The following is an 18184-nucleotide window of genomic DNA, read 5'->3' as shown; positions in this document are numbered from 1 at the left end:
GCAAAGAGAGTCACAATATGCAATCCAATGGTGTACATCAAAAACAGAGCAAAGATTCAAAAATCCAGAACATCTAAAAAAAACACCACAAGCACTCCAGAGCACATCCACAATGAACTGCCAGGAACTATAGGAGACCCTCTGAATTTTGTGGGGTAGAGGGCAGTTACTGGTGATGATTGGCAGGTGGCCCCGTCCCTTGGGGTGCCACACACAAAACACATGGAACATAACTAAGGCATAGTATGCAATGCAGAAAATAAACAAAAGAAATATTAACACAAATAACTGGTTCAAATATTAACAAAAGGACAGAAAACAAGCATTTCAATCCATGCCAGGGAAGACACCCTGGCTGAAATGTTACATATCATGAAGGAAGAACAAATAAAGACTTTACCATAAGACTGGGATTAAGAAGTCTTAGGCGGGAAGGACTTTTCTTAAATTGAAAAATAGATAGAGAAACCAAGAGACAACTGAAATTGAGAGAAATGGTCGAGTGTGAATACGTTTACAGAAGGAAAATGTTGGCATAGGTGGAGATATTTGGAATGAAGAAGACTTGAATGAGAGGGACCATTCTTAAGGTGGAAATCTAGAGAGATGTTAAGATATACCTGAAAAAGTCGGGTTTTTTTCTAAATAGGAAAATTCACAAATTAGTTGTTATGGGAATATTTGTATTATATAAATGGTAAGCCTGAAAATACCATGGCCCATTCAGACACAGACAGTGTATGGATAATTTAATGCTTCAACAGAAACTAATTTTTCATTCATGTTTCTCATCAGGTACACTCATTAACCTTAGAGAACTGGATGTCAGCTACAACAGATTATCTGGTGTCCCACCACAACTTGGTGACTGTGAGAACCTGGAGAAACTTGATCTAGCTGCAAATCTAGACCTTTGGGAGCTGCCGTTTGAGGTAAGGCAACAAACAGAGGAATTTCATTTATTTTAAAGCAGCTATTATCCCCATTGCATAGTGCTATTAAGTAAGTGATCATGACTATATTAACTCCAATTGGTGGCTCCATATTGGCCGAGTGTCTGTGGAAGTGCATTTGTGTGAGTGTGCCCTGTGATGGACAGACATCCTGTGATAAACAGATAATTAACAGGAAAGTTTCTGCATTTCAGTTAAATATATTGTATTATGGTTAGCATTAACCCTTTTTAATATTTAATTTTATCTTACTGAAAATTCTGAAAAGTGACTTACTGTGAAACATGTATATATATGCCATATCTTATGTAGATATGAGAACTGCCCTGCCTGTCATTGATGTGGACCCCAAGTACTTGTAGAAGTGCACCACCTCAACATCCACTCCCCGGATAGTGACCGGACATAGAGGCTCTTTGGTGTAGCAAAAGTCAATAACCAGTTTGTTGGTTTTGCTGATGTTGAGCTTCAGACAATTCTCTTTGCAGCAAGACACAAAGTTCTCCACCTGACTCCTCTCCTCTGTCTCATCCCCTTTGTCAAAACACCACATTAGTGCAGAATCATCTGAGAATTACCACAAGTAAACATAGCCTGGTGTTATATTTATGGTTCAAGATGTACAGAGTGAAAAGAAAAGATAACAGGACTGTTCCTTGTTACGCTCTAGTGTTGCTCAAATCTATATCAAAGACATAGTCCTTTAGCCTCAAAAACTGTGGTCTTCTGGACAAATACAGGACATATTAACCTCATGTATTCACAGGGATAGCTGGATGGTATTAAAGGCACTGGAAAAATGATAAAAACATAATCTTTACAGTGCTGCCAGCTCTCTCCAGATGGAAATAATCCATGTTGAGCACATAGATAATTGCACCTTCGAGTACATTAGAGGGTCAGCTCAGGTTGGATGGCTGGGAGACAAAGTCAGAGAGGCGAGATTGCATTGGTTTGGAGATGTGCAGAGGAGAGATGCTGGGTAATTGGGAGAAAGATGCCAAGGATAGAACTGCCAGGGAAGAGGAAAAGAGGAAGGCCTACAAGAAGGTTTATGGATGTGGTGAGAGAAGACGTGCAGGTGATTGGGGTAACAGAACAAGATGCAGAGGACAGGAAGATATGGACATAGATGATCAGCTGTGGTAACCCCTAACGGGAGCAGCCAAAATTAAAATAAGAAGATTCCAGTCTCTGTTTTATAGGGAAGCTAAAGTGAATACAAGTGTTTTTTTAACAGAAGGACTCATAGAGTACGCATCCAACCTCTTGAAAGTCTTGATGAGAATGATGTGGGACACAAGGGCAACTGGTCTATAGTCATTAGGTGATGAGGTACCTACCTTCCTTTGAACTGGAACAATACAAGATGTTTTCCACAGCAGTGACAGAGGACACCACAAAGTTGGTCAGCACAGGCCTTAAGAACTTGAGAACTGATTCCATCCAGTCCTATGGCTTTTCCATTGTTTAGCCTCCCAATTTGGTCATCAGTTAGGTCATCATTTGGTCATCAGTTAGGGACAGTCCGTAATGATGACCAGATGTGGACTAATCACTGGCCACACGATTTGAAATGGTAGGAGTAAAATATGTACAGGGGGTTGTTGATGCAGTATGGATGGTGTGGTGGACCTGGTAATTGAAAAAAGGTGGTGGTGAGAGGCAAAAACTATTAAAACATTGCTTCAGGGCAATAGCTTTGTCTTTGTTTCCTTTCAGTTTCTGAGCCAATTGGATTGCTTGAGTCTAGTAATTTTGCCAAGTTCATTCCAAACATCCTTCATGCTATTCTGAGTGAGTTTGTTTTTTATTTAAGCTCTGTAAACTTCTTTCCCTTCACTCATCGTTTTCTTCAACACTTTGTGTACATCCTTCTGAGCCTCCTTGTCACCAGATTTGAAAGTTCTCTTCTTATCATTCAGGAGACTTTTAACTCCTTAGTAATCCAGCACTTGTTGTTTGGCATTGTACCTTCACAAACAGCATGCAGCTTCCCAGACTCCATCAATTTGACATATATTTAGCTACTTTATTACAGTTTCCTTCTTTGTTTCTGGCTTTACATGCTACTTTTGTATTTCTCAAATGAATTCCACTCTTGTCATATATTTCGCCTGCTCCCTTTCCAAACCAGAAAGCCTTCCATTGAAATATTTTGACCAGAGACTGGGTCTGTTTATCTCCTTGTTCTATAACTTTAAGTAACCTCTACTGACCAATTTTTCTCAAACTACACTGTGGTTAACACTGGTACTGTTTCATAGTTCCCAGGAATGTATTCAAATCTACGCCTACTCACTGTTTGTATAGAGTCTGCATGTTGTTTCGATGTCTGTGTAGGATTTTCCTGTGAGCACTTCTGTTTTCCTCCACCTTCCTAACAGAAAGGATGGGCAAGTTTGACTCGATACCATGGACGGACACGAGACTGTGTGGGTGGGTGTGCACAAGATTAGCCCGTCTTGGACTGGTGTGTCTATCACCCTGAATTTGAATATTTGAACATTAATAGATCTTCTTTAAATTGTGTTGTTAAGGTAATAAAACTAAATCTACTAAAGTATAGAAATAAGTTGCATTTCCATTAGCAGAAAAGAGCACAAATACACTGCATAATGTAATAATAATACTAATAACAGTAATAATAATACATTTTATTGCATATTGCTCCCAACGTGACTAGTTTTAGAGTCACCATGCTGACTGAATGGTTTTGTTTTAATTTTGCTTAGAATGCACAAATGTATGCAGAATGCCTTCCAAATTAAAAAAAAATTTAATATAAAAAATGAGACTTCTCATACTTGTCATGTGCCCTTTCTCTGAAAGGTATTGTTTTCGAAAATTAAAAAATAGAACTGTTTAAAAAAATGGAGTACCTTACCTAAACTAGGCATTTTCAGTTTAACACTTTGCTGTATATTCTTTTAATGTTCTTTATAACATTTTTTTTCTTTAAAATCCACCATGTTACCACATTTAACATCCTGCAATTAATCACTCGACGTTTGTTCGACCTCCTGTGTAAAATCAGAGCTCATAAGCCTCATCACTAAACACCATGAGAGGAATAAACCACATGAGTTATTCGCGCTACACACATAAATCAAACTTGTCACAAAATCCAAGGGAAACGTGTTGGAAAACTAAGCTCTCAAGTTTAGCCTTTACTGTTATTATCAGTCAGTTAAACTGTAACTTTTTTTCTCCTGATTCTTTGTCATGCCAGGACTGGCAATGTTTGAAAGGGAATTTAGAGACCAAATATGCAGTGGTATCAGATAATATTCAGACCCCTTCAAGGTGTACATTAATTTCATTCTATTTTTTCCCATCAATCTATGCTCAATAACCCATAATGAGAAAGTAAAAATATTTTTACAGAAAAGTTTGCATTTTTTTAAATTAATGACTGACATCTCTCATTCTTCTTCATTCAAGTATTCAGACCCTTTCCCTGTGGCAGTCCATATTATGGTCAGGTGCCTTCTGTTTGCTTTACCTTTGAGATGTGTTTAGAACTTAACCTGTGACAAACTGAATTGATGGGACATCACAAGGAAAGGCACACACTTGTGTGTATGAGATTCCACAGTTCACACTGCGTGTCAGGACAAAAAACAAACCACGAAGTCCAAGTAACTTTGTATAGACCTCCATTATAAAATTGTGGTGAAGCACATATCAGACCATGAGTATAAAACCATTCTAAAGCTTTTAGTTTTCTCTGGAGCACAGTAACCTAAATAATTGTGAAATGGAAGAAATTTGGAAGCACCAGGACATCCGGCCAAACTGAGTAACCAGGCAAGAAGGGCCTTGATCAGGTAGGTGACTAAGAACTCAATGGTCATTCTAAAAGAGCTTCAGAAGTCCTCTTCTGGGATATGAGAATTAATCAGAAGGACAATCACCTCAGCCACATTCCATCAATCCAGCATTTCTGGGAGAGTGGCTAGTCAGATGGAAGAAATTTGGAACCACCAGGACATCCGGCCAAGCTGAGTAACCAGGCAAGAAGGGCCTTGATCAGGTAGGTGACTAAGAACTCAATGGTCATTCTAAAAGAGCTTCAGAAGTCCTTTTCTGGGATATGAGAATTAATCAGAAGGACAATCACCTCAGCCACATTCCATCAATCCAGCATTTCTGGGAGAGTGGCTAGTCAGATGGAAGAAATTTGGAACCACCAGGACATCCGGCCAAGCTGAGTAACCAGGCAAGAAGGGCCTTGATCAGGTAGGTGACTAAGAACTCAATGGTCATTCTAAAAGAGCTTCAGAAGTCCTCTTCTGGGATATGAGAATTAATCAGAAGGACAATCACCTCAGCCACATTCCATCAATCCAGCATTTCTGGGAGAGTGGCTAGTCAGAAGCCGCTACTGAGTAAAAGGCATTTCACAGCCCACTTGGAGTTTGTGAAATGGCATTTAAAGAATTCTCTAATCTGATGAGACAAAAATTGAACTCTTTGGGCAGAACTTCAAGCACTATGTCTGGCGAAGACCAGGCGAGGCTCATCACTTACCTAATACCATCTCTATAGTGAAGTGTGGTGGCATCATCATGCTGTGGGGGTACTTCTCAGATGCAGGGATATGAAGACTGGTCAGAATTGAGGAAAAGATTGACTGCAGCCAAATACAGAGAGGTCCTTTAGGAACACATGGTCCAGAATGCACAGGACCTCAGACTGGGGCTGCGGTTCACTTTTCAGCATGATAAAGACCCGAAGCATAAAGACAAAACAATACTGAAGTGGCTTCAGGGCAAGTCTCTGACTTTCCTTGAGTTGCTCAGCCAAACCCCAAACTTCATAGAACATCTGTGGGGAGACCTGAAGATGGCAGTTTAAAGACACTTCCCATCCAATCTAATGGAGCTTGTAAGGATCTGCAAGAAGGAATGTTATAAGCTGTTCAAATCCAAGTGTGCAAAGCTTCTACAGAATTACCTAAGGAGACTCAATGCTGTAATTACTGCCAAAGGGGCTTCTACAAAGTACCGAATTAAGGGTCTGAATACTTATATGAATGAGAGATTTCTGTTTTTAATTTTTAATAAATTTGTAAACCTTTCTGAAAACATACATTTACTTTGTCATTTTGGGTTACTGAGTGTGGATTGATGGGCAAAAATTTAACATTTATCCATTTAAAATTAAATCTACAACACAATAAAATATGCAAAAAGTGAAGGAGTCAAAATTCTTCCTGAATTCACTGTATTTTTACAGTGCTTCAGGTGCAAATGACAGTTTGGGTGTATGTATGAGTTTGCTCCATACAATTTATCTTGAATACAAAAACAAGAGAAAGACATACACACAACATAATTGCAAAAGTTATAGTGAACTCTTATGGCATTAAAATAAGTCTTAAAAGTGCAGACAGTATATGTAAACTTCATTTTACCCTTTAGGCTGTTTGCAGCAGATTTCACTTTGTATTTTGTGAAAAAATTGTCCTATTCATTTGTCCTCATTATAATAGTAAGGAGAATTCTTTACATTAATGTAGTGCTTTTCTCCTACTCAAACAGCTTTTTTCATAGTGAGTGGGTATGGCAGTGCTTGTCCTGCTCCATGCTCCCTCTTCCAGATTTGGGAGCCTCTCGAAACCAACACCATTGATAGTCATGACCAGGATGAGCTGGACAAATGAGGACACCACATGAAGCAAGGGGAAGGTGCAAAGTGCAAAAGTGCTTTTATTAAACACAAATCAAAAACAGTGTCCACATTGCAGTGCTCAAAGTTAATAAATAAATAACCCATTAAAACATGTGCATAAGGTGGAGGTTAAATTCAATAAATACTCATTAAAATGAGGTTAAAATCCATTGGCATGGACTGTCAGTCAGTCAGTCAGTCAGTCATTGCCTAACCCACTATATCCTAACACAGGATCACGGGGGTCTGCTGGAACCAATCCCAGCTGACACAGGGCGCAAGGCAGGAAACAAACCCCGGGCAGGGCGTCAGCCCACCGCAGGGCACACACATACACACACACACCAAGCACACACTAGGGACAATTTTAGGATCGCCAGTGGACCTAACCTGAATGTCTTTGGACTGTGAGAGGAAACCAGAGTACCTGGAGGAAACCCACGCTGTTCTTTCCTAAAAACCCAGTGCCTTTTTCCTTCCTTTAACTGGCAGCTCCCCTACTAATCCCTCATGGGCTGTCATGAAGCAGAGGAGTCACCCAGTCTGCAGACACAGCTGACCTTCCACACATCCGGTTACTTTCCATCCATCTTGGGTCCCCAATGGCCAGGGCGGTTATGCTGGGGCTCTCCCCCTAAGCTTCTTCGACCCACACTGCCATCCTGGCCTTACGCGTCGAGCCATCCAAACTCCCGGTCACTCCAACTCCTCGGAACAGCTCAACTGGAGTGACCATTTTCAACGGCTCCCCCACTGAGTGTTGTCCTCACACTCCTTCTCAGGGGCTTCTCTCCCAGCTGTCTGCATTCTCCCTCAGGAGCCTGCTCCCTTTTGGTCGCTCGCTCACTTCCACACCGGCTCTTTTCTCCTCCTGCCTTCTGTCATTCTTCTAACCTCCATCTCAGTCTTTCTTTTTCTCTCCTTTATTTTTCTCCTTCGTACTTGCGCTTCTCCCTTTTAAAATGGGGACATGGCACAGCTGTGATGATTAGCAGCTCCCGACCTCAATTACGGCCACGGGCGATTCCGCACCTATGCACTTAAGGGATCTTTTATGACCACAGAGAGTCAGGACCTCTGTTTTACGTTTAATCTGAAGCATGGCACCATTTTTGTAGTGCTGTGTCCCAGTCACTGCACTGGGGTATTCGTATCAACATTCAGACCACAGGGTCTGGGCCCCCTGCTGGTCTCATCAACACCCCTTCCAGCAGCACCCCACAGTTTTCCTAGCTGGTCTCCTATCCAATTCCGGCCAGGCCCAAACATACTTAGCTTTAGGTAGATGACATCTTTTGAAGTACATGTGATATGGCTGCTTGCTGTCTCATTTCAATAAAAAAAATCCTATTTTATTTGTAATTAAAATATGTAACTTACTAAACATGTAAAAGTCAGTAGAGCAGCAAGCCTACTGTCCCAGTGCACAGTACATACAACTCCATTTAAAACAGCAACATGGTGTTCAGTAAAGATTGTGTCCCAATTGATTTTTGAAATCCCTAATCAAATACTTAAAATAGGACATGGAAAAATAAAACAGTGATCACTTTACTCATTCTATTCACAGCCATGGTTGAGCCAGTTCAGGATCATTGGCACAGGAATGTTATTACATTGCAGCACTTTGATAATTTGATATAATTTATAAATACTTTAAAATATTAATACAAATCTTTTAAATTGTGATAATGTAAAGACATATTTTCATGTTTCTTTATAAATTCCACCCTTGCAAGATTACAGTTTTTGTAACTATGCAAGTATATGTCACAATGAATGGACAACTCTTAAATGCTTTCTTTTAAGCTTCGATTGACACCTGTGGCCACCTTTTCTCTGTAGGATTCTTTACAGTATGTTGGCTGAAATTTGTCATATTTGGATTGGCCTAAATCTATATATAATTCGACTGCACCCCTGTTAAATTATCTGCTAATCTACTTTTGTAATACTGTAACAAAACATTAAATACAAACTTTTCTTTGTACAAGTTTAAGTGTCACCACTTCTAACATCAAAGTTACCTGACTAGGCTAAAGAATACCGTTCTTTAACTCAGTTTGTTAGCTCTCTTGTGTCTTCTGATTTGATTTAGGATTGAGTCCCAGGTGACTGACAATCAGCAGTGGGTGTTAAGGGTGAACACGCACTGGCAACAGACAAAAAATGTAGCTGTGTTTGTCTGGTTTCCAAAATTTCCACAGCTTCTGCTTTGTCGTGTGGTTCCGGTAATGAGTTTGACACATGGACACTGTAAGAAATAAACACAGACGTATAAAGGTTTGGGGTTTTTAGCCCTGTATACTGTAACAAAAGCGCTAGGTCAATAGTTCCAAAATAACTGAAAGACATAGAAGGAGGGGAAGACGGACAATTTATGGGGACGGACCGGAAATTAAACAGTGGGATGCTGGAAAAATCGTGGTGTAGGATGGGTAGCTGACGTCATCACATGGGGACCAGAGGGAAGAAAGGAATCCGGAAGTGTTGCGGCTCTTTGGATTGTCTGGGTGGTATTACGGCGACTGAGCCTTGTTCTTTCTGAGGAAATAAAGAGAGAGAGGTTAGTAAGCTGCCGATGTCCCCTGGCACGACTTGTCGCGGTGCGTGTCAGGTCCTTAAACTGCTCCCCATGCGCGCGTGCGTGACAACACGTATGCAAGCAAAGCAGTATGATGTGGTTTATTACAGATGGCAAATTTAAGCTGTGGTAAGTGTGACAATGTCATGCCAACATCATCCTCACTGATTAAAGCAATTCCAACCACCATGGAAAGTCAGGACATTTACTTTTTCTTTAGCTAAGTTATTTACATTTTATGTTTTATCAGTACATATCAGGCTGCAGCTGGTGATAAAAGTGAACAAGATTCAGTGGGGTTAATGTCAAGACTTTAAATTTAGGCAGGGAAATATAGAGGGAAAAAGTATGTTTCAGTTCTCACTGTGCAACCCTTTTAAGATGCAGTGATGATATCGCTTTACCACCAGAGAGACAGGTTCTTTGTTCACCTCATCTGGTTAGGTTACTTGTGTTTCTGGTCTGTAGAAGGACTGTGATACAAGATGTAAGTTCCAATGTCAGGTGGTTGATAAGGGCAAACGTGTTCACAGATACAATATTATACAGTGACCTTCGTAGTGAACACTATGCCAGAATGTTTCACAAAGAAATAAAGCACAGTTCTTGTCATGAAAATTGATGTTAATCTTCATACAAATAAAATCCCTTCTCTCCCAAGGTTTTTTTTGTGACTAATAATGGATTTTATTTCTACTTAATAAGGAGGACAGTCTTATCTATGCAGATAATTACAGTATGTACTTTTTATAAAGGTCTCAACTATCTAAATAAAAAAGCTGAAACCTGCTAAAATGCATAGACTGATGCAGGGCATTCATAATAAAGGCATAGTCTATGCAGAACAGTTGGGCTTCATACCAGCAACTATAAAAGCCTGAGAAAACATCAGCAACTGGCAGATGCCGCAGTTAAGAGTTGTGCACTCATTAGCTGGATTTCCCTGTCAGCAAAATACTGTAAACAGTTACCAGGATCCTGAAAAAGAGAAAAACATTTGAAATTTAAGATGCTGTGAGATGTTATGTAAACAGTGCATACAAAAATATACACAGCAGTGGTTTATTGCCTTATAGGTCTTTCAGTAAGCTATATAAAATCACAGACAAACTAAACTTTAAGGGAAGCAAGTTTACAGAATAGCAACAATAATTCCTATAGCCGATGCATCCTGGTAAATTGGGCATTTATGTCCAATAATGATGCACCAGAATAACAAAATGTTTAGTTATACGGTAGGTTTATTGACAAATCTTTCTATAATACTATTCCATATTGTGCTGAGAATCGTTTAACAAAGTGGTTTTCAGTCAGCACCACAAACTTATTTAAACAAAATGTAATAATAACATAAAGAGATAATGTCCTAAAATGTTTAAAATGTCCTCTCATTCATCAGTATATGTTCCCATTCTCTTATATAAAGCCGTATCCAGCATTGGAAAACTACTCTCTGTATATAATGTACTAGCTGTCCCCCACAGCTCTGCCCATGTAGTAGTGAAAAAGGACAGTGAAGAGGGTCCTGCCCGACTCCCCACTCCTGACGTCACACCTCCCCCTCCCCTCGACCCTCAGTCTCTGTCTCAGATTAGCGCGAATATATCACTCCTGCAAGTGAACTGTGATACTTAGCTCGATGAGAGAAGTCACAAAATCAACCAGAATGTTCAAGCAAATTATAGAAAAAAAACTCGATCTAAATACATTAAGTAGTTCTCTTGTTCACCAGCTAAGCGGAGGTAAAGTACACGCCCCGAGGCTGGCACGTGATTGAGGAGGAGGGCCCAGCTCCCCCCCACCCAGCCCGCTACATGTCTCTTGGATTCACACAAATAAATCGGTAACACAAGCGAACTGTGATACATAGCGCGATAAGAGAAGCCACAAAATCAACCAGATTGTTCAAGCAAGTTATAGAAAAAAACCCATCCTAAATCCGTTAAGTAGTTCTCTCGTTCACCAGCTATGCGGAGGTAAGGAATGCCCCACAGCTGGCGCATGAATAAAGAGGGCCCCTCCCCTTGGCCCACTGCATGCCTCTTAAATTCACTCAAATAAATCAGTACCGCAAGCAAACTATGATACTTAGCATGATGAGAGAAGTCGCAAAATCAACCAGAATGTTCAAGCAAATTACAGAAAAGTCAATATAAATCCATTAAGTAGTTCTCTCGTGAAAAGCGGACAGATATATAGACAGAGAAAGTATATGTTGGATTTTATATATACAGGGATGTGTCTGAGAACATGTATACTGTAAAAATAAAGAGAGGAACAGATCATAAATGATTGGGCTCCTGAGGGTCCCGTTTAATGTCGAGTTTAAAAAAAAAATAAGAAAAGAATACAGCACAAATGCTAGATATGGCTCTTCATCAACAAAGTTAGCTATGGTCTAGAGGTCTGACCTTGTTGGTAGCTGGTCCTCAAATGAATGCTGACTTCCAGTCAGGAACTACTTTAAATAGTGATGCAGGCGGAAGTGGCGATGCTATATTCAATTTCCCAGGAGTGACATCATAGTTTTCCCTTTTTTCCTTCCTCCATTCTGGGACTGGAAATAGAACACAAGTTAATGCTGGTGTCACCTTAATAATTTTCCTGTTATGCTCATGGGATAAAAATCGATGGAAAAAAAATAGCAAGCAATAGGGTCAGCACCAAAATAGTAATTAGATTTAGAGAATAAATACTTTCAACTAAAAGGGTTTTGTATCCTCAAACTTGGAGGTCAAAAACTTCGAGAAAACACTCCTAACAACATGGGTACTGACCTAACAAATAGTGAGAATAGGGAGAAACAAATAGTGGCATCCGTTATAACAACAACCACAAAATAACTCCCAACACAAAAAGTAAGCAAAGATTCAATTGATTGATTCGATTGATTGATTGAGTGTTTTACAAAAACCCCTAAATGAGTGTAAGAATGTATCCTTAGACACACACACACACTTAAACATATGTAAATAACCTAATTCATGACACTTCCCCTGTTTGTTTCCATAACACTCACCTACAGTATGAGAGACTCTCTACACCACAGGTGTCAAACTCCAGGCCTGGAGGGCCGCAGTGGCTGCAGGTTTTCATTCTAACCTTTTTCATAATAAGTGACCAATTTTCACTGCTAATTAACTTCTTTTCTTTAGCCCTGTTTTAAGGATTCAGTCCCCTGAATTAATTCTTTTCTTCGTTAAATGACAGCCAAACAGAATTTTGACGTGAAACGAGCCAACAGATTATCAATTAAACTGGGGATTCAAACTCCAACCAATTTCACTCCAACCAGTTTCTTAATGAGATGCTGATTCTTGTTGTTAATTGAACCCGTCATTTTATTCCATGACTTGTTGTTGCTCTCATTCTGCCACAGCAGACATTTCCAAAACTGTTGATCGTCTGTTTTACTAAGACCTTCACCCTTCTTTATTTTCAGCTATTGTGTGATGGGCACAGGTTGGCTGGTCATGTGGCTGCTTGTTTTTTTTATCTCATTGTTTGGCTGCTAATTAAGGACAAAGAAACAAGGGGTCCAAGTCACGTCAATTAAAACAAAGGCAAAAGAAGTTAATTAGCAGCAGAAACTGATCACTAATTAAGGCGATGGTTAGAATGAAAACCTGCACCCACTGCGGCCCTCCAGGACTGGAGTTCGACACCCCTGCTCTACACTGTGACAATACACTCCAAGTAATCAACATATCTGCATCATTTGTGTTAGCTAGTGTAAACTGAAGCATAAGCTTTCATTCAATGCTTTGTTATCTTTGTAGCTGCAATCTCAGGGATATTTTTTAAAGAAGCATTGGCTGTGTTTTACTCATGTTATGAGTGAGTTCAGATTTATAATCAGAACAGTGCCAGAACTGAGAGCAGCGTTCAGGAGCGAGAAGATCAAAGAAAAAGCAGATGAAAGTATCATACAAGAGGTTAAGGCATTGTCCAGGAATATGCAGGTCTTCTAAGACCCTAGACATTAATACAAAACAAAAACAAAAAAATATAAAGGAGAAATATCCAAAAATCTAAAGCTCAAGGGGCCATAAACCAAAGGTTTTAAGCAAGGTTATTATAGTTAACGAAAACTAAAATCAAAACTGAAACTATTCTTAAAAAAACATTTTCGTAAACTGAAATAAAATAATTAACAAAACCGATATGAAAAACTAAAACTAAACGAAACTATTAAAGAAGCTGGAAAGACTAACTGAAATAAAATAATAATTAACTAAAATATTTTTAGTTTTCGTTTTTGAATGAATATTCTTGCCGTTAGTCTTTAACCCTTGTAAGTTTTAACTCTTAAACAGAAAGTCATCCACCACGAGCCGCCTGCATATATTCATCCAGTGAACGGCGGCTGGTGACGGAGGGCGGCTGTTCACACAGCATTTGCGGTGACAGAGCAAGCTGAGTGCCGGTGCGTAAAGCGTGAGAAATACAAAGCGATTTGCGTGCTTCCTTTCTTTGCGCTTGTTGTATATCAAGATGTAATTCAAACGGCTGAAATCAGAATGTGCTTGTCAACAAAACATTTACCATATGGACAGAAAAATCACGAGTGAGTAACGTTTCAGTTTATTGCTCAGGTGTCTGCTTTTTGTTGACAGCAATTCACTTGCCACTTCACACTGGAGAAATCGTTTTTACTTTCTCATATACGAAGTATAGAGAAAGTATAGTAATCATGAAAAAATTCAATCAAGATATTTTGATGAATCTTGACGTTATAGACTAACCAGTGTCCAACAATATTTTTCTTTGGAATCATGTGTGTGTGTGTATAAACACAATAACTCAAAAACGCAACTAGATAGATGGATGAAATTCGGCATGTGGTTGTTACGCCACAATTATAGATCTGTATTAACTTTTGGGCCAAATTCATCACCCGGAAGTGGTACTTTACCTTAACATATACTCGATTTTTTTTTATTTATACAGCTGCAGAGTCCGATTTGTTCAACTTTACATGTATAATAATTGTTCAATATATTATTAATTTGATTTGTTGTTGATGGTTCCTTAATGTACATAATATAAAAATATAATCATTGTCTTGTGGTTTACTCCTCAAATGTCCATCCCCATATCTGAGTATACAAGAAAATCGAGGGGAGAGCACTCCCGGTTTTTGATAGTTGAAATATCATATTCTTTTTGTTCTTAACATCAGCCTTATCATACATATTGCATACCAGGGATTTTTCCTGCCTTGCATCCAAACCTGCTGAGGTAGACTCCAGATTTCCTGCAATCCTACTCTGGATAAACAGGTTTAGATAATGTATATGTTGTTCTTAATCTCAGACTCTCTGAGATCTCTGTTGTTTTATGTCTGTTCGTACTCCTATTACCTGCTCCTGCTCTGCTCCTTATTGGTTTACTGTCCTTTATGGTGGTCTATTGAAGTCTCACTGCCCCTAACCTTGACACTACATGCTTGTTGTTCTTTGTTTCCCTCAATACAGCTAGGTGGGGTCTGCAAACTCATTCAAGTCTAAGATCCCTGTTCTTCCTAAGCCCCTGTGATTTTCATGAGAAAATATTTTTAAAATGATAAAATTGTGTAAAATTGTTCATATTCAGTGTCTAGTTTTGATTATGCTTGTTTTTATCAGACAAAAACAAAATGAGATAGTAAACCAGGCAGTGTAGTAAGCTTCCACTAACATTAAACTCATATCCAAATCTGTTAAGTGTACAGTTCTGTCTGATTGTGACACAAAACTAACTCCGTAGGCGCTCCATGCCATAATTACTAAAACTATAACTGAAACTAATATATATAAAAATAAAATAGAAATGTCTTTGTGAAATAAAAACTAAACTAAAACTAAAAATACACAATGCAAGGAAAACTAAAACTAAACTGAATTTCCAAGTAAGGTCAGAAAAAATATAGAAATAAAAACTAATATGAAAAGGCAAAACTATAATAACCTTGGTTTTAAGACACAGTGCTAGATGAAGGCATAGTTGTCTGAAAATCTAAATTGACAGACTCCTCCAATCATGTGAATGTGTGATAACTGATTAGTTACGTGTGTCTGGAACTCATGGTTTGAGGCAAGCAGCATGTGACTATACAGGTGATAGACTTAGTGAATCACTAATACTGACTACTTTTTCAGGACAGGTCAGGTCGGGGAGCATGCACTGATACATCGTGTTGCCGCACCTACCACATGATGAAACAGCTCAGGATCCTGGTTGGCAACCCCTCACACAGACACGCAGTCCAGTCCCACCCTCCGGAAATGACCACTTATCTGCCGCAGCCAGGTGTTACGCGGGCTGTTCCCTTGGCCTGGTCCAGCCACTCGTGTCCTCAACAGTGAGGATTCTGTGAGCCGGATCACCCACAGGGAATCACGCCAGATCACTGTAGTGCTGTAACTGACGCTCCCTCACAACGCAGGTAATGTGCTTCGTCAGGTTAAGAGTTCACTGCACTTTATTTTGGATCTTCAGTTTTTCTTGAAGCCATACCCTCAGGATACGAAGCAAGGTTCAAACGATCACAAAGGAATTCAGTAAGTATGAAAAAGCTAAACATAGAAGTGTTTAAAGATATGTGGGTTAAGAAAAAAACAACTGAAGCTTGCTTAGACGTTGTGAAATAGTATAAAGATAATATGCCAAAAGGCAAATAGTAAAAAGCAAAAGAACAAGATAGGTCAAAATGCAGATACTATGAAGAAACAATATTTATATTTAGAATTTGATGTCTGCACCATGAACCTGTAATGAATCTCTTTCCTGTTTATGGAGCACCAATCTATCCTGGTGCCTTTGAAATGAACAGTCATGTCATGATTATTGTTTCTGTTTAATGCAGCCAAATGGTAAAATTTGGTCCACTACTTAAGATGGTTGAATTATGTTGAAAAGAAAGGTTATGGCCAAGAACATTTTCAAAGTAGTGTTATTTTTTAAATTCCTTCCTGTGTTTCATGGGCATTGTCTGTGCTTGTTAAACCTTATTTTCATTTCTTTGGACATGTGTCCCAATGCTTTCTGTAACAATGTCTTCTAATGATTTTTCAGCTCAGCAATCTGAAAAAACTTCTGTACCTTGACCTAGCTGGGAACAGATTCAGCAGCATACCCATCTGTGTTCTTCGCATGTCAAGTCTGCAGTGGCTGGATATCAGCAGCAATAAACTAAAAGAGCTTCCACAGGATATTGACAGGTGACCACAAATTAGAGAGAAACATTCCACCTGCTCATCCGCCTACTCTCCCTTTTATCATTTGAGTGACTGCTGGAGGAAAATGCTGGTGTGTCTAGGCAGGGGGCAATGTGCACACCATTTCCCTGTCAGCACATCTCCTGACTGAAACACATCTCCCTCTAATGCTTTTGTGATAATATGTGAGTCATTGGCATCAATCAGTAAAACTCCTGGTTATGAAAGTGATAATTATTATCTTTATATGGATAATGTTAAGTATGGAGAGAGCATAAAGTTATATGTATGAATTAGGTTTTCTATGTTTGAGTTATTACTAAAGTTAAACCTAATATTTAATACGTAGTTTTTTATTTTTGAATAAAAGGCAACTAAAGAAGTTAGTATATGGAAGGGCATCCAGCTTTAAAACCTGATTTAATACCTCCAAAATGTAGGGAGCTACCGGCCAACCTGAGGGTGTCCAGAATATGACAACTAAAATGATAGAGAGGGATAGAAACTTGTAGACTGGCAGTTTATTTAGCTTTTGAAAGTACAGACATTGGCATTACTTGGTAAATTTATTAATATAAAGATTATTATTATCTATTGTAAAACCCAGGGCATGTACAGCTGCCCTATCCCCGACACAGACAGGCAGGACACGACTTTGCTACACAGCACACTATTTATTTTTATAAACATAGTCCAGCACCAGCCCATGCCACAGACTTTTTGCCACTAGTCCTTCTGCCTACACTCCTCCTCCTCCAGAGCTTAGTCTTCCTCCTCCCGACTCAGGCTGTTCAGTGGTGGTGACTGGCTGCTTTTATTGGGTGCCCAATGAGCTTCTTCTGGTAGAACTTCCGGGTGTGGCGGAAGTGCTGTCAAATAGGGCCCTGCAGGGTTGAGCTTCCATGTTCATAACCCGTGGCCCCGTTGGAAACCAAGGGAGCTGCCCTCTGCCGGTCCAGGGGAGGAAATGTCCTGAAAATATTGTCTCCCCTAGTCCTTCCATTGTCGGGGCATCTGCCACACTATATATATAAAATGCTAATGGTTATCCATCTGTCACACATACTTTAAACTTGCAAATCACTGGGCCTTGAACTTTGATCTTCGTCCTTAATTGAGAGGTTATGACAAATTGCAGGTGTGGGCTACCTCCACCATGTAACTGGACTTTGGGTTCTTCACATGGCAAGTGGTGGCACAGCCATGCACCACGCCTGACAGGAAAACAACAGCAGCGTAAACATGTGGCATTGCTGACAGGTGGAGAACCATGGTAACATCTGCTGTAAGTAAAGTACATTGCACAGGCTGCCTGATTGTTTTCCTCCCAAATGCAAGTCGTGAAAAAACAAAGAATCATAGGTGCAGGCAACCTCTACCACGTAATTGGACTTTAGGTCCTTCACGCACAAGTGCTAATGTGGCAATGTGAAATGGCTGACAGGAAAAAGAACTGCTGCAACATCTGCTGACAGTGCAAAGCATTGCACAAGTGACTGATCATTTTCATCAGCAATGCAAGTCATATGATTAGAGCACAAAAGAAGTGGTGGTACCCTCGCCAGACTGAGCAGAAGTGCATGAACCACCTTTCTTTGAGGAAAAGAGATCTGAGTGTTTTCAAGTTATTATTATTTTCAATATCATCATTTGAATAGTTTTTCATTTTTTATTTGCTATCTTAGTATTCAAACTGATATACTGAAGATAGATGTACCGTATATACTCATGTATAAGTCGGGTCTTGAAACCCAAAAAATTGATCATAAAAT

General features: G+C 39.5%; 1 protein-coding gene across 1 annotated transcript in view; it reads left to right on the top strand.

Moving 5' to 3' along the window:
• The window catches only part of lrrc2 (leucine rich repeat containing 2), a 123366-nt gene that overhangs the window by 61288 nt on the left and 43894 nt on the right, over positions 1 to 18184 (top strand). The window contains exons 5-6 of the mRNA XM_051929596.1: positions 796 to 932; positions 16270 to 16415. Of these exons, the coding sequence (XP_051785556.1) occupies positions 796 to 932; positions 16270 to 16415 (283 nt within the window). The remainder of the gene's footprint in view (positions 1 to 795; positions 933 to 16269; positions 16416 to 18184) is intronic.

Source organism: Erpetoichthys calabaricus, chromosome 7 (assembly GCF_900747795.2).
Source record: "Erpetoichthys calabaricus chromosome 7, fErpCal1.3, whole genome shotgun sequence".
In the NCBI taxonomy this organism is placed as follows: domain Eukaryota; kingdom Metazoa; phylum Chordata; class Cladistia; order Polypteriformes; family Polypteridae; genus Erpetoichthys; species Erpetoichthys calabaricus.
Note: the sequence above shows the minus strand (reverse complement) of the source record. Positions and strands in the feature narration are given on the sequence as shown.